The following is a 25,481-nucleotide window of genomic DNA, read 5'->3' on the forward strand; positions in this document are numbered from 1 at the left end:
ATTAGGCCAGTAATTTCTTCTAACAACTGGTTCTCCAAACTGCTTAGAATGTTAACAACCAGTTCTAGCGAATAGGTGCAAACTGGTAGAATCCCACCCCGGGTAAACCATCCTGTTATGTATATTTTTACATTTTTAGTATGTTTTACTAGCAAAGTCCTGTTCTATGCTGAAATAATTATATTGTTTATCTACTATAAGATATCTTTTAGTTTCTTCATGCTCCTTAATTTCTTATTTCAGAAAATTTAGCAATAAAATCACAGAAGTTTTAAAAAGTTAATTGTTGAGGGATTTCAGTTAACTCTCTTAACTCTGTTAAGTATGGTAGCCAAAAATCAGGAAATCTGGTAACATTTTTTCAGATTAATAATTTCCCTATAGACAAGAGGCAATTGAAACCTCAACTCATGTCCTGTTATACCACAGGTGTCAAACTCTCAGCGTCATGTTGCCATCACATGATGTATCACAATGTTTCCCCCCTTTGCGGAGCTAAGGTAGGTGTGGTCTGTGTGTGAATCATCGGGCTCACCGGTTGCCAGTTTGACACCCCTGTGTCATAACTGTATCTTCTATAAGAGCTCATGGACTCACCTTATAATACCTCACCTAATAAAATACCCAGGAAATATTGATCTCTTCTGTGTACAATTGCTATTATCAGATCAATATGAAGTACTTTATCTGAACGTGGTGAAATTCTGTTACACTGTATACAAAATTAGGCGCCCACTGATAACCCACCACTAATCATAATATATTATTTTGTCTGCTTTTTTATTATTGGTTTTAATGCTTTTATTTGTAATGCTGACCTGTGACCATAATAAAAATTGATTGGTTTAATTATTATGCTAAATTATAATTTATAATAAAGAGGCAAGGTGACTCAGTGCCTTAAACATGCTGGATTTGTCAGCTGGAGAAGGTCAGCTCTCCGCATTCTAGCTATTTGAGCCCTAGCACCATATGATGGAGTGAGCTCCCAGCAATCGGATCAGCTTCTGCCAGCCTAGCAGTTTGAAAGCATGCAAATGCAAGTAGGTACCACTTTGGTGGGACTAATAGTGGAAGCAAAAAACCAACCAAAACTGAACTGGCCCAAAAGCAAAGTGAAAATTGGTGGTGAAGAAAGCCCCGATGAGTATTCCAAGGTCCTTTACAGAGCTTGGGTCATCAACAAGTTCTTGACTATTCAGCTTGTATTTTATTTTCTGATTTTTTTTGCCAATATGTAAGACAGAGCATTTATTTGTTGAGATTTGAAGTTGCCATTTGTTTGACCATTCTGATACATAGTCAAGATCTTTTTAGAAAACCTTGAATTACGCCGTCTTCGGTCTGACTTAAGCATGGTATATAAAATCATACATTGCAATGTCCTACCTGTCAGTGAATACTTCAGCTTCAACCATAACAACACAAGAGCACACAATAGATGCAAACTCAAAGTAAACCGCACCAAACTTGATTGCAGGAAATACAACTTCAGCAATAGAGTGGTCAATGTCTGGAATACTCTACCCGACTCTGTAGTTTCTTCCCCAAACCCCAAAAACTTTAACCTTAGACTGTCTACTATTGACCTCAGCCCTTTCCTAAGAGGTCTGTAGGGGGCGTGCATAAGCGCACCAACGTGCCTACCGTCCCTGTCCTATTGTTTCTCTTATTCTTTTATTTTTCTTATATGTACCCATTTCATGTATTCATAACTATGTATACACTTATACTTATTATTTTGTAAACAATTGGCAAATCAAATAAATAAATAAATAAATAAATACTGAGACTCCCGCAGAATGCTATTAGTTGCTCTGTGTTTTGAGCTAGTTCACCCCTTCCGGTGCACCTTGGATAGCATGCAAACTGAACAAATTAGTAACTTTAGGAAGCCAAAGCTATAATAACATTGTAGACTTCTGGCTTTCACGTATCAATACCATATGCTAAGTAAATAAATAACTACTATAAAATTAATACATTTTATAAAATGGTGCAAGTTTTTATGAACTCTAACTCACTACAGTTTATAAAAATTTATGCCTTTTAATGAATTAGTTAACCAGAAAGGATGCTACCAACTCCTCATGAGGAGTCCCAAAGGTGCTTTTTTTCCCAGGAGACAACTGGATTTTCTGGTTTTTCTTTGAAGACATTTTGCTTCTCATCCAAGAAGCTTCTTCAGCTCTGACTGGATGGTGGGGAATGGAAGGACCATCCATTGGATGAGAAGCGAAATGTCCTTCAAAAAGAAAAACCAGAAAGTCCAGTTGCCTCTTGAAAAAAGTACCTTTGGGACAACCATGACATGGATGACTGAGAATCTCCATAGACATCCTCATGACGAGCTAATAGGTTCAATGGCTTGAAACATCCTCATGTAAAATGATGAAATAACGACATAACAATTAAATAGTTATGCAGGATTGATAATATATACAGCATCCTGGAGTTGAAATTATTTCTCCTTGTAACTTCAATAGAAGAAAAAATATCTACTTTTGCATGTTCTAAGTTAAATTCACTAAACATAAGTTACTGATGAAAACAGACACAAATTTGCATAGATATACAAATTATCAAAGTGAAGCTGTTCTATCTCCTCCTGGATGAAAGCATTATACATAAATCAACAATTTCTTACAATTTTCAATCAATGCCTTGCAACCAGACACTTCTCTACAACTAATATTTGGAAGCAAACTGCATTCAACTCAGACAATTCTCATCTATCTGTACATCACCAAAACACTTTGACAGAAGGGGTAGATTAGCCAGCTATCTTTTAATCCAAAAATCAAAATGACAGCAGGCTTTTACTTCAATAAGAGGTATAAAAATGTTTGCCGTTCAATTATTGTTCAAGAGAATGAAAACCTGACATTGGATGGAATCATTTCCAATTCTTTTTCATGTGTTACATATAAAATAAATGAGCATGAACATGGTTTTAATAGTTCTTTAAAATTATGTGTGAAAGTAAATAAAAAAAACCTAGATATATTGAAGTTGGGTACATTTTTTAAATCACAATTTCCATAGCCTTTATAAGAAATTAACATTTGCTCTGAAGAAGAATGCTCATAAATAATGAATTAAATTCAATCTTGAATAATGGCACTTCAATGTTGGGCCATATGGTTGCAGAGATGAGAAGCAAAGCTAATTTCCTTGAGACTTATTTACCTGGGAACAGCCCATTCCGATATGCTGAGGAGATGGAAAACAAGAGTTACTTCAACAGCTCTTCAGAGAAGCCAATCACATTTGGCATCTCCATTCCTTGAACTTTTTCTGTTCCAAATAGTCATACGCTTTTGCTATAATTTTAAGAACAGGTGTCTGGATTTCCCTTGTTTTTCTCCTCTATTTTCTTGTTGCTCATGTAAATCACAGTTAAGCACTTGTGTATTTTTACTATTCCTATGTAAAATATTATAGAGAGCTTTTTTAGCTCTATAGAAGGGGGACAAAATTAATCACAATATTTAAAAAAGAAAAATTATGTCATGCCTTTTGCAATGATATTTATAACCAGATGTTAAAATTTTGATTTTTTTATAGTAACACTAAGCTATAAAAATTAAGATAACTATTGCCACTATAATTCAGATGTAAGCCTCATCAAATAGATAAGCCTATTTCACTTCCTGCCACAGTTTTGTTTAAATCACACATTTCTTTCATATAGTTTATAATGACAATTTGCAAATTTGATCATGCTTATCAACAAATAAACCAAATCCAATAGGTTTTTAAAACTTTTATTTACACAGTACAAACTTCTTCCTGGTCCCAATTGATTAAAACAATGTTGGTTATTTGTTAAAAAAATAATACACTACTAAATAATAATAATAGTCTGTTCTTCATGTGTGAAAAAACTCCAATATGAACAAACTTTCTCCCTGCCTAGCCACGGAATTCCAGTTTAATCACATTAAAAAAATAAGTTTTTCTGTAGAATCATACTGTGAACATGGATATGGCTTTTCACCAAAGTATCCAGGAAAGGAGAAGGATTGCTCCCAAATTCTGAATTGAACATGCAAAGTTGAGTCCTAGATACTTTTATTGTGTTTAATTTGTCTGTCACAAATAGACTGAAGTTTGGATTTTTCTTCACATAATTGAGATACTGGAAGGTTTTTTGACTAGTTTTATGGCAACATGTGACATGGAAATCAATTGGACCAGAAATACAGGCAGTTAGAATCAAAGAATATACATGCCAAATAGATTTCCCAGTTTGATAATGAAAATTGTTCTGTTTTTGAGATGCTAAATTTTGTAGACTGCTTAGACTGAATACCTATCCAACTGACAGACACATTCATGTTGAAAAGAGTATAAAGACAGTTAAATGACTGTCAGTTCTATTATTCAGAACATGATTTCTACTACCTTTTTGATACTACAGCATGTATTTCCTAAAAATGTCTTTCTTGATCTAATACTTATACCGCATACATTCCCTTTTTATGTTTATATATTTTTTGTATTGTCTATCAGATGGCACCCCAAACAATTTGTAATAAAAATAAAAATATCAAAACCATCATGAAAGCTTGTTAAACATTTAATTAAATATGTCAACAATTAAAAGAGCAGAAACCAGCAGAACAAATTTGTCTTTGCTAAATGTCGAAAGTTTTGAGAAATATTCTTATTGGAATGATATTTTTTTTATCTCTAGTTACTAATAAAAAAATAAACTGGTAATAAATAGTATCAAATAAATCGCTGGTGCTATCTTAAGAAACAATTCACTTTACAGAGAAGACAGCCTCTAGACACAATCATTGAGCAACTGTTCCTGGAAATTTGGTGTCATTTACTCTCAAGGTTTTAAGTTGTACATAATTCCTGCTGCCACAATTTGAATTTTCTGTGATTCTGAGCTGATTACCACCACTTATAGTATCAAATAAATAATTTTCTCCACCATGCATAGTGAGTCAGATCGCAATCAAGGATATCTAAGTAAGAGAATTATGGCTATGATTGTATTATGGTATTAATGATGTTTTATTCTGAAGCAGTTTAACCTTTTACTTTTTGTTGCTTTTTCACACCCAATAGATCACTTATTCTACCCAAAGGATTGCAAGAAGCAAGAAAACTCACCGTGGTTGTCTTTATTCTCCCACCAGGTTGTGTACAGGTCCAGCCTGATCTATTGATTAGCAAATCACAGCCTTCTCCTTCTAAACATGGAAGCATTTCACACCATTGTTTTGTTTTAATAATGCGTGCTGTTCAAAAGGAAAGAGAAGAAGAGACAAAAAATCAGTTTGCACTTCATGCATTCTCTAGTGTATATTTTGATTCAGTATGTGTGCAGGTGTGATTCTTTGCCATCCCTCTTCTTCACTATCATATCTCTAGGGAGAAAGAAGAAACATACTTAGATACTGTGGCCAAATGGTAATCTCTGGCTAATTTTAATTATAATGTTGAAATTGTCATTATGATTTGAAGTTGTTCTTTTTTTTTTCAATAAATCATACAACATTGAGTTTGGAAGCCAGGCAAGCATCAATTAACCCAAAGACAAAGTTTTTAATCTCCTATTGTCCAGAGATGGGTAGGCAAAAAAATATGTGAGTTCCAGATGCTGCATGGAAAGTGCTCTTTGTGACTATTCTTTCAAGTAGGAAAAAAAAAAAGCATTTGAGACAACTCAATGCCAATCTTTGGAATAAGATAATGGGGATCCCGTGATCCAGAGGTGGTATTCAGCAGGTTCTGACCAGTTCTGGAGAACCGGTAGTGGAAATTTTGAGTAGTTTGGAGAACTGGCAAATTCCCCCCTCTGACTGGCCCTGCCCCCATATATTCTCTGCCTTCTGAGTCCCAGCTGATTGGCTGGGTCTTCTTTGGTTGCCCTGCATAGGAGAACGGAGTTGGAAAGCAGGTTAGTGGGGTGGGGAGGGAATGGGAATTTGCAGTAACCTTCCCCCAGGAATAGGTGGGAATGGAGATTTTACAGTATCCCTGTACCCCTACCATGCCTACCAAGCTATGCCCATAGAACTGGTAGCAAAAAAAAATCTGAATCCCACCACTGCTGTGATCATACAATAAAATCCCCGTGCCTAGTGTACAAGTGTTGTTATATATATAGAAAAGGGGAGAGCTTTGATGTGCCACAGCTGCCATCCTGACTATTCTGACATACACACAGACATATTTGATGCTGCTGGACAAGCAATTGTGCTGGGAGATGACATATATAAACGCTGATCCTTATCTTCATGCAAAGATAGTCAGAAGACATGATGAAAATTCTTTAATTTCACAACATATAGGCAGATTTAATCATAGTTTCAATTGGGAAAATGTGACAAAATTAGACCAGGTCAAGTCAAAAATGCCAAGAAATTTCTAGAAGCCTGACACTCTGACAAAACATCCATCAATAGACACACAGACATCAATAACATCTATAGACTATGAAAGAGAGATAATCAATCAGCCCCAAAGAGAAAAGGACTCCAGACAGTGGTGGGATTCAAATTTTTTTACTACTGGTTCTGTGGGCATGGCTTGGCGGGTGTGGCAGGGGAAGGTTACTGCAAAATCCCATTCCCTCCCCACCCCACTAACCTGCTTTCCAGCTCCGTTCTCCTGTGCAGGGCAACAAAAGAAGACCTAGCTGACCAGCTGGAATTCGGGAGGCAGAGAATAGATGGGGCGGGGCCAGTCAGAAGTGGTATTTGCTGGTTCTATGAACTATTCAAAATTTCCACTATTGTTCTCCACAACTGGTCAGAACCTGCTGAATACCACCTCTGACTCGAGCACCTCTCCACCAGTAATGAACACTCAAATCAACATAGATTAACTTCAAGGTTAACTTCAGACCAATGATCAAGTAGGCAATACCCCAATCAAGAAACTGCCAAAGAGCCATCAGTAAACCCAACCAAAGAATCTCTAAGACTACCCTCACCCACAAAGACAGGCAAGACACCGAACTGCACTCCTGACTAGTACTGATGATGTTACCTAGTTTAGGTAATGAAACATCTGCAAGAAAACAAGCAAGCTCAGAGAAGATCAAGGACCACACACGTTGCAGGTATATATTTGATTCTTATGTGCATTCATCTTTTACTTTTCAATAGATAAAACAGAATGTTTCTCCCTAGCCTGATCTTTTATCAACTACTGAATAAAAAAACAAAAACCTTCCTTTAAAAAAAAACAAATCCCCCTTTTCTGCTCTTTCTGTTGAGTACGTTTATATTAGTATTATCACTGCATGGGACCCGTATCATTCCAAGAGAGGAACTGTAACTGAGTAGACTGTAATTGAAAATATTAACACAGTCATATGATTGAGACTTAACCACAGGGCTTCCCTCTCAAATCTGTTTTCAAGAGTACAGATTTCAGAGGACCTGTTGGAATGTAACAAGAGAATAAGTATATGGTAACCTATGTTAAATTATCAAAACTCCTAATGCTTTCAAAACAGAAAGACCTTTTGTTCTGACAGGGAGCAAAAGTTGTACCATCTAATAATAATAATAACACAAACAAGAGCAGCAACAGGAGAAAATGTACCCAGCAGGTTTTTAGGTTTTTTTTTTTTGACTAAGAAACAAAATGTTAATTTGTTGTTGTTGTTTTTTGTTCTGACATTATAAGAGATTATCTGAAGCACAGATAGTTGTTAACAGCTGTAACCTAAAGAGATTTGGGGCTACAGTTCTCTGAAAGAGACAGATATTTCAAGGAAGTCATATGAGTTCAAAAAGTCTAAAAGCAGTTATTTGAAGTTCAGATAATCCAAAAGTCAAACTAGAAATCTAAGTCATTTCAAAACACCATTAAAACTAAAAATGCTTTCAAAATGCAATCAGAGTTACAAACCCTTAGTGTTTATTTTATGACTTCACTTTACTTCTCTTATGCACAATGTTGTTTCAAATAACGGAATAATAGAATAACAGAGTTGGAAGGGATCTTGGAGGTCCTCTAGTCCAACCCCCTGCTCAAGCAGGAGACCCTATACCATTTTAGACAAATGTCCAATGTCTTCTGAAAAATCTTCAGTAATGGACGACCCACAACTTCTGGAGCTGTTACACTGGTTAATCGTTCTCACTAATTGGAAATGTGTCCTTAATTCTAAGTTGCATCTCTCTTTGATAAGCTTCCATCTGTTACTTCTTATCCTGCCCTCAGCTACTTTGGAGAATAGATTTGACCCCCTCTTCTCTGTGATAGCCCCTCAAATATTTGAAGATTACTATCATAATCCCTAGTTCTTTTCTTTGTTAGACTAGACATACCCAGTTGTCGTAACTGTTCAGTGTATGCTTTAGTGTCCAGTCTCTAGAAAACAATGGGTTCATATTTCAGTAATAATCCCCCCAGATAATGTTGGGATCTCTTCACTTTTCCACTGTTTTGGAAATACAATTATAGCTGCAGTCAGTACACGAAAATCAAATATGAATTCCCTTTATCATACTTATCCGGTAAAATGCCAAACAAGAATATCTCTGGTTTCAAATCAATATGCTGTTTTATCATTTTTCCAGTCATGTATGTATTTTTATCCAATATTTTTTTCACTTTTTGGCATGTCCACCACATATGATAGTACGAACCAGGTGTCTGGTGGCATTTGTATCAAATAGAGAGCAATCATCACATGAACGTGTAACTGGCATATAGGTTAAAGTACGGCTCCAAGATTATGGTTAAAATATGAATATAAATACATAAATGTCAAAGACAGGAAGAATTAAAGAAAAAAAATGCACAATTTATACATCTCCGGTACCTGAAATAGAAAAAGAAAAAGAAAAAAATTGCAGGAGAAGAATGATGTATGCTAGCAAAGCATATTATACCAAAAACTTCTTTTTTTCAGAGGGATGAGGGCAGATGGAAGTAGATCTGTTACCATGAAGCTGATTCACATGGCCAGGATTCTCCAGGAATAAAAAGAAAACATATTAAAAACCTTGTCATGAGATCAATAGGGGTTAAGTCCCAGTTAAATGGATATAGATTTGCTGAGTAAATCAGAAGAACGCACTGTAGGAACAGATCTTTATAAATATCTACCAGTAACTCTGTTATTTGTCAATGAATATATGTTACCTATTAATTTTAAAGAAGAGTAATAAAAAGTATAAGCAATTACTAGCGTCTTCCCATCATAGAAAAAAATCTACCTGGATATATAGTCCTATCCTGAGATCTTCTATGTCTTCAAATATGATATTATAACAACATGGTTTGGAAAATTTGAGATCAAACATATTTCCAGCTACAAAATACTTTTCTTTAATGGAACAGATTTTTCATAAGCCTAATGATACTTAGTTATACATAAACCTTAGTGAATAAAAGTTCCAGATATTGCTTTCCAAAGCTTTTTTTTAAAGTTCTAAAAAAAATAATACTATTTTATAAGAATATTTAAAAACAAAGAACCTTAAAAGTTTGAAGAGACCTAAATGCAGGGGTGGGATTCTACCAGTTCGCACCTATTTGCTAGAACCAGTTGTTAACATTCTAAGCAGTTCGGAGAACCGGTTGTTAGAAGAAATTACTGGCCTAATCCTGTAAGGAAGGCAGGAAGGAAACATTCTGGTATTGCTTACAGAAACTGCCTCTCCGTTAACCCTTATTACATTCTTGGCAGGACTAGACTTCCTGTCTCAGGAACATCTCTGGAGTTTTTTCCCCCTTCTTTGCTGGTACTTTGCTTGTGTGGAGTGACCATTCAAAGTTACAATGGCACTGAAAAAAGTGACTTATGACAATTTTTCACATTTATGGCTGTTGCAACATCCCCACAGTCATGAGAGGCCAGGCGAGGAGATGCGTGCCTCGATGTGAGTGATATTGACTTGGCCACACTCAGTGAATAACATGACCATGTCCACCCAGTCACATGACCACCAAGCCATGCCCACCACCTAAGCCACGCCCACAGAACCGGTTGTTAAAAAATTTGAATCCCACCCCTGCCTAAATGGGCTAGCCCATGTCTTGTCAATATTTATTTCTAATATATGCCTAGCTTCTGCTTAAGATGAGAAAAATAGTATGCTCCAATGTCCCCATGTCTGTATATTTGTACATGTGCATGCATATATACTGACAGTATATATGCATGCACATGTACAAATATACAGACATGGGACATTGGAGCATACTAATTTTTCTCATCTTAAGCAGAAGCTAGGCATATACAAAATTCCTGAATTGAGGAATAATGACCATTCTACCACCGTGCTTTGAAGTAGCAATTCAATCAAACATCAACTGATCATCTAGCTTGGATTACCTAGGTGACATACATAGGGTGAATGGAATTTTGAAACTGTATAGCCCCCAAACTGTAGAAATTCTAGTTTTCAGAGAAATAACAAATAAGTGACAGATAGCTTCAGGGTACTTAGTTTTTGCTGTCTAACAAGGGATGTTAATTGAATGCTTGCCTCTAGAGAGAAATCTTTGTCAGGACTCACTATGCTCTGTTTCTATCTCCTGCTGTTCCGCTCTGCTGTATTCAATTAGTGTATTGGAAGCAAAGTAAAATTTAAAGTGATCTCTGGCATGCCAGCAGAAAACACTACAGAGATCAGGTTTTTAGGACATTTCACTTTGTCGCCAGTATGCTGAACATGTCAGAGTTAATGGGAGCAGGAAGAAATAAACAGTGGAGGTATTATACAAGTTTAAGAGGACAAAAGAAAAGAAAAGTGCAAAGTATAGAAACACAAATGAAGGCTAAGATAGTATTTCTTTCATGTATGTATGAATGCATGCATGCATGTGTGTGTGTGTGTGTACAGTATATACTGTGTGCACACATACACACAGTATATACATACAGTCAGGAGAGGGATTTTACCAATTTGGTGAACCCCTAGCTCTGAAGATCACAGTCTCTAAACCAGTTTGCTGCAACAAGCGTGTGGGCCTGCCCGCCCGCCCCTGCTGTTTCGTGTCCTTTACTTCCTTTGTTTAGAGCACAGCTGATTTGCATGGCAGAGTGATTTGCCATGTCTCAGCTGTTTTCTTCATAGGGACTGCTGTAGAAGATAAGTATTATAGCTGTTTAAATTGCAGAGCGAGCGCATAAAACACGTGTTTGGCGCGAACGTGCATAATCACCAAACCGGTTGTTATACCAGTGGAATCCCATGCCTGCATACAGTACATATACATATATGTATATATACACACACAAATAACATGCACAGTTATAATATTCAGTTTTGTCAATTTTTATTTTTCAAGAGAAAAAAAACATCTCTATTCTCTTGGGCAACCTTTCTGAAGAAACACAGTCACAATTTTCTCTAATAAATGTGGTGCTAATACAACTAGCACTAGTAAGTTTTCTGTGGTGAAGCTTTTTTTATATTGTGTAGTATGAAATTCATGAATCAACAACGGGGGATTCTGATGAGGTCTATGAATTGCTGCCATCCCTATAACAACAGAATCCTTACCGATGGATTCTGAGCAGCCTTGCTCTGAAAAGAAAAACCAAGGGTAGGTATTTTGTTTCCCTTAGAGCTCAACTTCCAACTTTGGTTCTTACAACACTGTTTATGTCACAGCACAATCTAGGGGAGCACAGTTCAGTGATAAAATAAGCAACAGACAGATTCCGCCACCTTGTGCTCCTGTACAAAGGTCCTGTTGTTCTTCCAATGTATTTGTCACTGGTATTTGGGAAGGAAATGGATAGAAATCTTGATCCGTTAGTAGTATGTTCAAAACTGGCAGTCAGTCATTTCCCATTCTCCTTCCACTATTTGTTAACCTTCAGGAATAGCTTCAATTGCCTGCATTTGGAACTCATCCTGTCATGACAGCTCTGGCTGTTATTTCGTTAAGCCTTCAGTTCTACTTATTCTTTGTCTAAAGTCCTCAGCAGGCTGCCATTCGTTCTTGTACTCTCGTTGGACATTCAGCAAATGCTTTTGACATCACATTCAATTGCTGGTGTTCTTACTTACCAATCAAGCAACGATCAGGTTATGCATTGTATTTCCATCTCATCTGTTTCACAAAAGAAATTAAGATAAAAGTCCTAAACAGTTGCAAGGCACTTACTGGACCAGCTCAAATTGGCCTACTTTTGAGAAAGTTACTCTAAAAATCCTTTAAATCATGTGCCACAGGGCATTTTTTTTCTTACCTATTTTGCTTCATGTAATTTTATTTTCTATGTTATTTGCCACCTATGTCCATCAGAATTAGGATGCATTATAAATGTTGTTAAATAAATGAAAGTCTCTTTATATATATATCTAAAACAGAAACGGCTGTGAAAGCCTGACTCACAGACAAACACAATACAGAAGCCTGATGATGGCAGATGAGATTCTGCCAAAACGTCACTACAACTTTAAAAGCACAACTATAATGACGTGGGAAAATACTCGAACAAAGCTGAATACCATATATATGTTTTCTTAAGTTTTCGTGGGTATTTATATGTATGGTATTCAGCTTTGTTCGGGTACTCTCCCACGTCATTATAGTTGTGCTTTTAAAATTGTAGCAACGTTTACAGAAGCCTGATGATGGCAGATAAGATTCTGCCGAAACATTGCTACAACTTTAAAAGCACAACTATAGTGATGTGGGAGAGTACCCGAAAAAAGCTGAATACCATACATACATACATACATACATACATACATACATACATACATACATACATTCCTCCCCCTCAGCTTGGTTTGATAAAAGAAAGTAGTCAGATTGGAAAATAATAGCATGTTACAATATGTTAATCAGCAATGTTTGTTTCCATTGAAAGACCAGGTCAGATGAGTACCAAAGTTGGAGGATAGTCTGAAATTGGAGGATGAGTACTTCCCTATGTCGGTAGGAAAACTATGTTAGGGAAATATGGCTTTCATAAACTTGTTTATTTATCAAATGGCACAGTATTAACACTTCCATTCCAGAGGTATGATCAATTTCCTTTCCCCACAACTCCTAAGTATTAAGAAGAACTCGTTTTCTAAGCATGAAAGCAAAAGTATATCACTTTCTAAACAGGAATGTGTATAGGAGCATACCTACTACGCCATTCTCCAGAATGGTATAGGGTTTCCTGCTTGAGCAGGTGTTTGGACCAGAAGACCTCCAAAGTACCTTACAAGCCTATTATTCTGTATTTAACCTGTCAGCCAAGGTCTTAAAAAGACCACATAATCCCAGGGGGGGAAAAAGATATTTGAGTTAAGGAGACACTGAGAGAGTACAGTTAGCTGCTTTGAAGACTATACTGTGCTATCAGCCCCAGCACCTTTAATGCAAACATGTACTTTCTTAGGCTCATGTGCATACTGAATAAGCTCAGGAAAAGAGATGATGATGGTTCTTTTTGAAAGAGGTGCTGATGGTTGCCCATTCTGCAGCATTATGATGTGTTAAACACTCAAACATGAATATTTTAAAGTGAAATACAGTATCTATTTAATAAAACTGGCTACTGAATCATAATTTATTTATACATCTGAATGTAAACTATTTTTTCTAGCAGTGTTTCCCCTGATAATTCTGTTTTTTATTCTATTCATAATTCTATTTTTAACACAATTCTAAATTGTATTTAAACTTCATATGTTAATCCTCAAATAATCTTTATGAATTCCTGAATACATAAATGTGTATCTCTTAATTAACTTAGATTTACTAACTTGCAAACAAAAACAAAAAGCCACAACATCCAATAGCTACAAACCACATCTCTACCCAACAACCACAACCCAATCCACAACCCAATCCACAAAAAAACATAAGCCAGACAAATAATGATATCCCAATCCTCATCAGAGAAGCTGTTGAGCGTGAACGGAAACGTCCAAACACCATCTTATTTGGTCTAGAGGACATCAATGATAATGATGACATTACAACTGTCCGAAACATCATCAGTGATTATTAAGCATCAACCATCTCTCCTGATGAAATACTTGACATTTCCCGCATTGGCCGAGAGTTCAAAAACAGAGACGGCTCTGTGGCCCCACCCTTCTGCAGGCTCATTTGCAAAAATGAATCAAGCAAACGTAAATTCATTTACACTATAAATTCACTCGCCAAAACCAACACCAACCATAAGAACCTCCGTTGTCGCCCTGACCTAACCATACAGCAACGTGCCCGCTCCTGTGTACTCCGCACTGAACTCAAAGAACGTCTAGACAATGGAGAGAAGGACCTGTACATTGACTACCATGCTGACTGTATCAAAAGTAAGTCACACAAGCCGCAACTCAGCTTTAACCTTCAACCACAACTCTACTCCAACCAATCCACCATCACCCAAGACTAGGCACGCATGCCCCTAACTACCTCAATTCCAACTACTGCTGGCCTTAAATGCAAGCTACTCAATGCAAGAAGCCATGCGAATAAAATACCTGAATTTCTATTCTTACTAAATATGGCTAAATTCAACATCATATTTGTCTGTGAAACATGGCTCAATGCATCTCTCCCTGACTCCATTACCACAGTAAAAGACTATCATGTTTACCGATCAGATCGTGAAATTCGTAGAGGAGGTGGTGTTGCTATCTTCTATAAAAAGTCCTTACATCTAAAAAACATCCAAGTTACCCAGGAGCTTGCTCTTCCTGAGACCATCATCTGTGAACTATCCTTAAATATCACATTTCGATTCTCACTATGTTACAGAGCACATGATTATCACATCAAACATGTAAAAAAGCTAAATACACTACTAACATGGGCAGCATCCTGCCCACACACTTTTATCTTTCTTGGTGACTTCAATCTACCTCATATTTACTGGACCCTAAATGAATGTACAACTAAACCCATACACGCAACCTTCGACAATGCTGTTACAATTCTGGGACTGGAACAACTAGTAACCAACAACACTAGACTAAACAACTGCCTCGATCTCATCTTCTGCAATAGTTTGAATTTAATTTACGGAATACAAACTAAAGAACCCTTTTCCAGCAGTGACCACAATATGATTGACTTTTGTCTCAACATACGCCCACACAAAAATCATCACAATGACGTAATCCCCAATTATAACTTCAAAAAAGGCAACTGTGATCTTATAGACAACGATCTCTCATCCCTTGATTAGCAATCTCTATTCACTGGATGCAATACTGTTGAAGACCATTACAACATATTTTTACTTGAAGTCAAAAGAGTCATCAAACTATATGTACCAACAACAACTCCCAAAACAAACAAAAAAAAAAAAACAGATTACCCATAACAATAAGGAAACTTCAATCCAAAAAGAGATCACTCTGGCGGAAAAACAAATCTGGTCACGTTGCCAATTTCAAAAGCCGATACAAAAATTTATGCCACCAGATAAAGACTGAATGCACCAATTATCACATTAAACAAGAGGAAAACCTTCTATGCACCAATTCCACCCGCACTTTTTACAATTTTGTAAACAACAAACTAAAAGACTCAAGGTTCATCCCACCCCTGAAAGGACCTAATGGTAAAGACTGCAACGACGACACCATTAAAGCCAACATCTTTAACACATTCTTCGGCTCAGTATTTGTAAACAGCAATGGATCATGCCCAGTATTTCCTAGCTGAACCACAGACAACTACAATGATCTAATACATATTGATTTTACAGAAGACAATGTTGAAAAAGCACTACACAATCTAAAACTATCTCTATCTATTGGACCGGATGGAATATGTGCCTACTTCTTAAAAAAGCTATCCACTGCCATAGCCCAACCTCAAAGCATAATCTTTGAAAAATCTTTCAGGACCAGCTCCTTGCCTAACCTATGGTCACAAGCCACGGTCATCCCCATCTTCAAAAAGGGAGACCCAAGCCTAGTTGAAAATTAAAGACCAATCTCCTTATGCTGTGTCACCTGTAAAGTCATGGAATCAATTGTTAACCAATCCATTATCCTCCACTTAGAGACAAACAACCTACTCTCCAATAAACAATTTGGTTTCAGGAAAAAACTATCCTGTAATCTGCAACTCTTACACTGCAAAAACATATGGACTACACAACTCGACCAGGGCAAAGCAATAGACGCAATCTACATAGACTTCTGTAAAGCCTTTGATTCAGTGGTACACAACAAACTACTCCTAAAACTAAAATCTTATGGTATCTCTGGACAACTGCATAACTGGATAGAAGTATTCCTGTCAAACAGACAACAAATGGTCAAAATTGGGAGTGTCCTATCAAATTCTGTACCTGTCAATAGTGGTGTCCCCTAAGGCAGTGTTCTAGGGCCAACTCTCTTAATACTCTACATAAATGACCTCTGTGATCATATTAAGAGCAACTGCGTTCTTTTCGCTGATGATGTAAAGCCGTTCAATACCACAGACAATACTGCTACCCTTCAAAAAGATCTTGACTATGTATCAGAATGGTCAAACAAATGGCAACTTCAAATCTCAACAAATAAATGCACTGTCTTACATACTGCCAAAAAAAAATCAGAAAATAAAATACAAGCTGAATAGTCAAGACCTTGTTGATGATCCAAGCTCTGTCAAGGACCTTGGAATACTCATCTCTAATGATCTAAGTGCTAGAGCCCACTGTAACTACATAGCCAAAAAGGCATTAAGAGTTGTTAACCTAATCCTACATAGCTTTTTCTCTGGTAATATCACACTACTAACTAGAGCATACAAAACATTTGCTAGACCAATACTCGAATACAGCTCATCAGTCTGGAACCCACATTACGTATCTGATATTAGCACAGTTGAAAAAGTCCAGAAATATTTCACAAGAAGAGTTCTCCACTCCTCTACTCATTGTAGAATACCTTATGCCACCAGACTTGAAATTCTAGACCCAGAAAACCTTGAATTACGCCATCTTCGGTCTGATCTAAGTATGGTATATAAAATCATACACTGCAATGTCCTACCTGTCAATGAATACTTCAGCTTCAACCATAACACAAGAGCTCACAATAGATACAAACTCAAGGTTAACCGCACCAAACTTGATTGCAGGAAATACAACATCAGCAACAGAGTGGTCAATGTTGGAATACTCTACCTGACTCTGTAGTTTCTTCCCCAAACCCCAAAAACTTTAACTTTAGTCTGTCTACTATTGACCTCACCCCTTTCCTAAGATCTGTAGGGGGCGTGCATAAGCGCACCAACGTGCCTACCATCCCTGTCCTATTGTTTCTTTTATTTTTCTTATATGTACCCATTTCATGTATTCATAGCTATGTATATGCTTATACCTATTATCTTGTAAGCGATTGACAAATCAAATCAAATCAATAAATAAATACTCATTTGTTCATGCTGAGCAGCTGATTGCTGTTATACAAAGCCATATTTTATACGAATTCATATTTTAATGCCTGCCTTAATTATATTATATGCTCAATAGTTAGCACTTAACTGTAATTCCTATTTTTAATTCCTATTAAAAAAATAAATTCTGAGTTCTATTCAAGTAACATGTTAATCTATAAACACTCTTTATGAATTCCTGAATACATAAATATGTATCTCGTATTTAACCTAGATTTACTTACTTGCAAACAAAAACAAAAAAACTCACAACCCATTTGTTTACGATGAGCAGCTGATCGCTATATTATACAAAGTCATATTTTATATCAATTCATATTTAAATGTCTGCTTTAATGATATTATATGCTCAATAGTTAGCAATTGCTTTTTTCGGGGTTGCCTTAGCAATAGTTATCCAATGACAGAAAAGCAACTTGCTGCACTGGTAGGCATAACTCCATAGATTTTCAGGGTGCTAAGCAAAAAAAAACAAGAGAAAGATCACTTTTGAACTGATATAACAGCTGGCACTCCTGGCAGATAAGCACAAACAAATGCCCAAGATAGTAACTCGGTCAATAAGCATCCCCAACCTTCCTCTCTTTACAAAAACCTTTGCTATTGCACTAGAATTTCACTCCATCTTCTCAAAGAAAATTATAGTAAAGAATAATACTGAAGTCTATTTCATACTGGTTTTATCTTGAATTTTCTTGCAATATATTTCTTCTACATGGATAGAGAAATCATTGCATAAACTGAAATATATTTAGCAATTGTATTTATGACTACAGGAGCTTCTCAAGTTTAAAGCAATGACAATGTAAACATTTTTTCAGGAACAAACATGCAGCATTTATCAATGTTGTTTCCATGGAATTGTTTTCAATTTCAAGCAATGTAACACAATTAAAGTTATCTTAAAAATCAGAAAAGCAGCATTTTAAAAAGTTGTGTTAAATGTCTAAGTCTATTATGCTGCATAAAACAGCTTGTAGAAGAATTAAATATTCATACTATATTGAAAATTGCTAATCTATTCTCATGTGGAATATATGCAATACTTAGACTAGCCACAAACTTATAGATATAAAATTTGCTATAGATCTCTCTGGGAACAAAATATCTTATAAACTACTGATATAAACTACAGTGCATAGCAACCATCAGTGACATATTTAGAAAATGTGGTGCCAGAAAATGGTGTATTTCTGAATGCATGCAAGACAATAATATATTAGGGAAGTCTATGTATAAAGCTGAACTTGGGAATGTTGCTTTAAAATGCACATAATAATTAAGAATGCTTTAACTGTCCGAAAAATCTGACAACCCAAACAAAAGATTAAATGTAAAGCATAGGATAAGATCATTATATTAATTCATAATAAATACTGATATGATTAACGGATGAACAAATGAAAGATATACACTATATCATTGACATTTAGACTGTCATTTTTTTAAAAAAATTTTTTTTTGCTTGAATTCCATTTAACTTAGAAGAACTGTGACATTTTATTACATTTTGTTTTAGTGAACAGCAGGGTCTAGGAATTTATAGGCTTCAAATATGTAACATGCATTAACTCAAGGCAGTTTAACATTTGAATAATAGCTATTTTATTTTATTTTACAATTCATTCACAGTTACTATTCCATAGATGAAATTACTGAACTCTAAGAACTTAATATTAAAAACTGGGGAGAATGAGTATCGTACAATAATAACTTTGTTCCAGACTGACGTAAACAAAGCATCCAATTCACATAAATTCATGTTACCAAGCAACAATCATACAGACTTCTTTTCATAAAAGAAAATTTATTGTATTGCTTAACCTATGTACAAAGCACTGAAAACAACAGTAGGCACATACATTTTTCCGTAAGAATATATTAATGCCTTGAAGAACAAAATGTAACTAATAGTAATTTCTCAAGAGTTCCTTTCATTTTTTGCAATTTTCACTAACTAAAGCAAAATTATTTGAAAATCATTAAAAATAACTAGTACAAGAAACATGAAATAGTTGCCACTAATTAGAGGCTGCCTATGAAATGTATTTGAAATAGTAGAGTCAGCCATACACCAAGCTAATTTATTATAACCATTAGCATAAATTACCAGATACCAATTACCATTACCAGAAAATGATATATTTTGCTTCCAACTATTGGATGTCTGGATTTTTGCTTGTGAAATATGGAAGTTATAGATATCTAAACAAATACTTTAAAAATTGAAGTGCAGCAACTTTGCAGCTAATTCTAATTTAGCTGCAAAGTCATCCAGACTATTCTTGAGTTTTATATCTAAGGTATTTGAGACTTGTTCAAATGATTCAAAGAATTCAGCTGACCACACAAATATAGCAATTTTGGGGGGAAATTTTGAAGAAGCCAAATTTGTTTGATTTTCAAACAATGTTAAGCTTATGTCACACCTTCTGTGCTTTAGTAACCATGTGTTTTCTGCAATAAATTGTCACCAGATTTAGCAACCAAACAGCCAAAATTTGACAATATAAGGCAATCTTATGGATAAAAATGTGATTACCAAATTCAACTTAAATGCTTGCAATACACACACACACACACACACACACAGAGAGAGAGAGAGAGAGAGAGAGAGAGAGAGAGAGAGAGAGAGATACACAAATAGCACATATCTATATGCATTCCAAAAAATAACATGTTATAAAATCTATAAAGTAAACATAGTAAGAGAAGAAACATAATTCAATAAATAAATAGAACAGTTTATTATGCATGGAGAGAGAGAAATGCGGAAAGTAAGCAATATACTTTTTATTCAAACAGACACACATCCTGCTCTAGAATAGATATGATATGGATGTCAGCAGAATTATTGACTAATGTACGACAGATTGAAATAGAAACAAGCACCTGGGCAGATCATAATCCAGTATCAGTTATTTGGAAAGGACACAAGAGGAGATCTAGATGGACTTTAAATAATATGATACTGAAAGAAAAAGACTTTAAGCAGAAAATAGAGAAAGAACTTGTTTTCTTCTTTAAAAAAAAATAGAAAAGAGGATAGATCTTTACAGAATCTTTGGGACATGATGAAGGCCTACACAAGAGGCTTGATAATAGATTATACTAGAAGAAACATAAAACAGAAAAAGACATTTAAGACATTAGAGGATGACTACTGTATAAAAGACTGCAAAAAGATTTACAGATGTCCCCATAAAAAAAGACATTAAAAATAAAATGGATATAATTAAACATAAAATGGGACTAATGGAAAAAGAGGAATTAGCACAAAAAATTAAAAATGCAAAACAGAATTACTTTGAAGATGCAAATAAACCAGGCAGATGGCTAGCTTATAAACTGAGAAAAGAAAGAGAAGCAAGAAGAATTAGTCAATTGATAAATAAAGAAGGACAGGTTTGTTTTGGAAATGAGGAGAAGAAAAAAATTATACAAGACTATTATGGAAAACTATACTTTCAAGAGAATATTCAAGAAGAAAAAGTTAAGCAATATCTTCAGAAAGCGAACCTACCTCAGATACCCCAAAACATTGAAACAATGTTAGAAGGAAGTATAACAATGATGGAATTAACAGAAGCCTTAAAAAAAAAAAGAATGCTGGGAAAGCACCAGGTCCAGATGGTTTGCCAGCGGAATTCTACAAGACTTTTCAGGAAATATTGAATTTTCATCTTTTAGAAGTTATGAATGAAGTTATGTTAAAGAAAAGAATACCCAAAACATGGTCAGAAGCATACATTACACTTATACTGAAGGAAGGTACAGACCTGCAGCAAGTTAAAAATTATAGACTTATATCTTTATTGAACTCAGATGACAAAATCTTTGCTTCATTTTTGGCAGAAAGACTAAAAAGATACTTAAATAATTTTATTCATACTGATCAAAATGGATTTCTGCCAAAGAGACAAATCAAAGACAATGTGAGAATCATTTTTGGATATTCTGGAATATTATGAAGCATACCCTGAGAAGCAAATGGCCTTGATGTTTCTAGATGCTCAAAAAGCCTTTGACAATGTGAGTCGGTAATTTATTTTATTGCAACTGATACAAATGGGCTTTGGTAAGAAAGTTATCCAAGCCATTGAAACAATATATCATGAACAAACTGCAAAGGTGATGGTGAATGGAGAATTAACAGAATCCATAGATATAAGAAAAGGGACAAGGCAAGGCTGTCCATTGTCACCTCTGCTGTTTGTGTTAACATTGGAAGTACTGAACAGAAATATCAGAGAAGAAAAAGAAATAAAAGGAATGAAAATTAAAAAGGAGGAGTATAAATTGCAAGCTTTTGCAGATGACCTGGTATTTATATTAGAAGACCCATTGGAAACAGCACCCAAATTAATAGAAAAAATAGAAGAATATGGAAAAGTAGCAGGTTTGAGAATAAACAAAGACAAAACAAAGATATTAACAAAATGTTAACGAGACAAAAGAAAGAGTTGGAAGAAACTTTAAAAAGACTCTAAGGCAGAAGGTATTTATGATAAGTTGACTGACTTAGATAAAATTTTGATGGGTACTGATGAAAAGGTAATTAAAAAAATTATGGACATCTATTAGAATTTAAATTGGAGGAAGAACAAGTTAAAGAAACGATGATTGCTTGGGGGGGAAATTTTGGATATGGAATTGATTTAGAAAAATGGCAAAAACTGTGGTCTCAATGTCAACTGCATATAAAGAAAATTTGTATAAGATGTTTTACAGGTGGCACCTACCCCTGATGAGACTTGTGAGAATGTTTAAGAATAAATCAGATAAATGTTGGAAGTGTCATCAGATACCTGGTTCATATTATCATATGTGGTAGACATGCTCGGACGCAAAGAAATATTGGACTAAAATCCACACATGGTTGGAAAAAATGATAAAACAACATATAGACTTTAAACCAGAGATCTTTTTATTGGGAGTCATACCGGACATATACAATAAAGAACTGAAATATTTGATTGTAAATGTTTTAACAGCGGCTAGAATTGTATTTGCAAAGAACTGGAAAAATGACAAAATACCTATGCAGGAGAAAGTTATCAAAAAATTTATGGATTGTGCTGAAATGAGTAAACTGACATTTGAAATTAGAGAAAAACAAGATAAGCAATTTTATATGATATGGGATTTGTTTTATCAATGGTTGGATAAAAAGGCATGGTAATGTAATAGACTAGATAATTTTGTGATAGAAATTTAATAGATTGATTTAAAACATAATATAGATGGTTGAAAGTACAACACAAATTTTAAGACAAAACTTGGAAATCTCGTAAAAAATGATGGAATAAATAGTTTAATCATGGATGATTTATAACTGATAAATATATAAGCATATGTTAGTTTGATAATGTGAAGACTGATATAAATTGTGAGTAAACGACTACAAAAGGATAGCACAAAAGATACATAACCAACTGACACACTGTATGTATATAAAATGGAAGATGGTTTTATGTTTTTATGTTTTGTATGTGTATGTTTGTTTTTAAAAATAAAAAATAAATAGAACAGTTTATTATTCTGATACCTTTTTATTTACTCCATATTGCCAGAATTTCTCTGGCATCAAAGCTTAGAGAACAGGGTTGACCTTTCAATACTATGATGAAAAGCAAAACTGTTCACAATATTATCACATTTTTGGTCTGAATTTTGATCATGCAATAATAATAGATTCATTTTTTAAATTAAAACTATAAGCAGCCCCAAAAGTATCTAAGAATGTTCTTATTTCATGAGGTACCCTTCAAACAGAACTCCATTCTTTTATCATTGAATTTAGTTTAAGCACATGCCCTGAAATCAGTGGACAAGTTGGAAGTAATTAACTAATTTTCCTAAAAATATAAGAAAACTTCACTAGTTTTCAATAACCATCAAAACTCAGTGTAAAAAAAACCCCATCAAAACTTCATTTGGATGCTTACCAAATCATGAAAATACTTGCAAAGCTTCTGAAAGAGAGAAGAAAACCTCATGATATTATGTGTCTGGTCTTTCATCTCTAAAGTGAAGTTTCTCCTTTGGGAATTACTTGCCAGCAGTGGTATGATTGTGAAAAACAGCATTCCTTTAAAAGTTTGTTGTTTTCATTTCTCAAGGATACTTAACGAAATATCAATATCACAGAGACCCATTTCTTGAGGCTCAAAATAGTATCAAAGCATTTAGAGAAATGGAAATGATGACTAGTTTCCATTCCAATTCTGAGGTAAAGTTAGGCTATGGATTTCCCTGGAATTCTAACTTCACTGAATATATACATTATAAACTAAGGCCTTACATTATAGGATAGAATCATGTATTGTCTTTTGCCTTTTAAAATATAGACCAGATATACACAACTACTGTCATACATTCTTTCCTTCTGTAGACCACTTTCTGCAATAGCAATATCACTTATACTTTTATACCATTTCACAGTGCTTTACAGCCCTCTCTAATAATTCGGATCCTCATTTTACCCACCTTGGAAGGATGGAAGGCTGAGTCAACCTTGAGCTTGATGAGATTTGAACTGTCAAATTGTAGGCAGCCGGCAGGCAGCAGAAGTAGCGTGCAGTACTGCATTCTAACCAATGCTCATAGATTCTACTTTTGCACTACCACACAAGATTATGTTGTTCCTGTACTGCCAAAATATTTTGTAAAAAAAAATATCAATTGTTCATAAATTCAGCTCCCCCCACCCTCTAGTAGCTATGACTGGCAAAATTCAAAGCATTCATCTTCTCAGACACTAAGTCGATCAGCAAAGATCTTATATATTATTGAACATATTTTGCGCCTTGGTGACACAATGGTTAGAATGCAGCATTGCAGGCTAACTGATCATTGTCAGGAATTCGATACTGACTGGTTCAAGGTTAACTCAGCCTTCCATCCTTCCAAGGTCAATAAAATGAGGACCCAAATTGTTGGGTGCAATATGCTGACTCTGTAAACCACTCAGAGAGTGCTCTAAAGCACTATGCAGTGGTATATAAATCTAAGTGCTATTGCTATTTGATAGGTTGGAAAACCCCATCAATCATACAAAATTGTATTTTGCAGAATACAATTAAAAACAGGATAGCATCTATTTCTCTTTAACTTTGTGTTTACTTGCCATGAAGTCTGCTACATGCTCACCTTGCTCTCATAAAAGACTGAATATAAATTTTATATTAAAAAGTGTATCTCTTCAAATAGTAATAATACATGGTTAATTGCTCTTCATGCACTTTTTATACACTGGAAACTTTATAAAGGATAAATTCTAAAAATACATGAAATTAGAAACCTTGAATTAGTATGCCTGTGTTTAGTTCACCATTCTGATTATTACGTGGATATTACGCATTTGCCTACATTTTTATGGAATCAAATTGAAGATTTCAGCCCTAGTGAAATTGTGTGTTGCTTGGTAGACTAACAATGAAGGCATTAAAAACAATATTTATATGCCTTGATTAGCTGACTATAAAATTCAGAATCACATAGGCAATAGTTTTCCATGGAAGCAACTGAACTGAACTTTTGAACTTTGGTGTTGGAAAAGACTCCATAGAATACTACAGAGAGCTAAGAAAACGAACAGGTGCACTATAAGACAAATGAATCCAGAGTTCTCCTCTGAGAAACTAATATACAGGCTCAGAATAACCCTTCTTTTGACAAGTTATAAAAAAACCTTGCTCTCTTGAGAAAATTATAATGCAGAAAAAACAATTACTACCAAATTTCCTTCTATTCCTTCCCTCAAAACGACGCTATAGAGCACTGTACACCAGAACAACTAGACACAAGGACATTTTTTTCCCAAATGCCATCACTTTGCTAAACAAATAATTCCCTCAACACTGTCCAACTATTTACAAAGTCTGCATTACTATTACTATGAATCTTCTCATCACTCCTTATCACCCATCCCCTCCCACTTGTGACTGTATGACTGTTACTTTGTTGCTTGTATCCTTACAATCTATATTGACCGTTTCCTAGTATGATTTGATTGATTATTGTACCCTCTGACTATTATTAAGTGTTGTACGTTATGATTCTTGACTCTTGACGAATGTATCTTTTATTTTGTGTATACTGAGAGCATTTGCACCAAGACAAATTCC

The 25,481-nt window shown here is 35.0% G+C and overlaps 1 protein-coding gene across 1 annotated transcript in view; it reads right to left on the reverse strand.

Moving 5' to 3' along the window:
* The window catches only part of TAFA5 (TAFA chemokine like family member 5), a 344,874-nt gene that overhangs the window by 57,117 nt on the left and 262,276 nt on the right, over positions 1-25,481 (reverse strand). Inside the window, 1 exon segment of the mRNA XM_087969430.1 lies at positions 5,131-5,258. Coding sequence (XP_087825556.1) covers positions 5,131-5,258 — 128 coding nt within the window.

The sequence above is a fragment of the Notechis scutatus genome, chromosome 6 (genome assembly GCF_049901735.1).
Source record: "Notechis scutatus isolate UNSWTSFEM ecotype Mainland chromosome 6, rNotScu1.2, whole genome shotgun sequence".
Lineage (NCBI taxonomy): Eukaryota > Metazoa > Chordata > Lepidosauria > Squamata > Elapidae > Notechis > Notechis scutatus.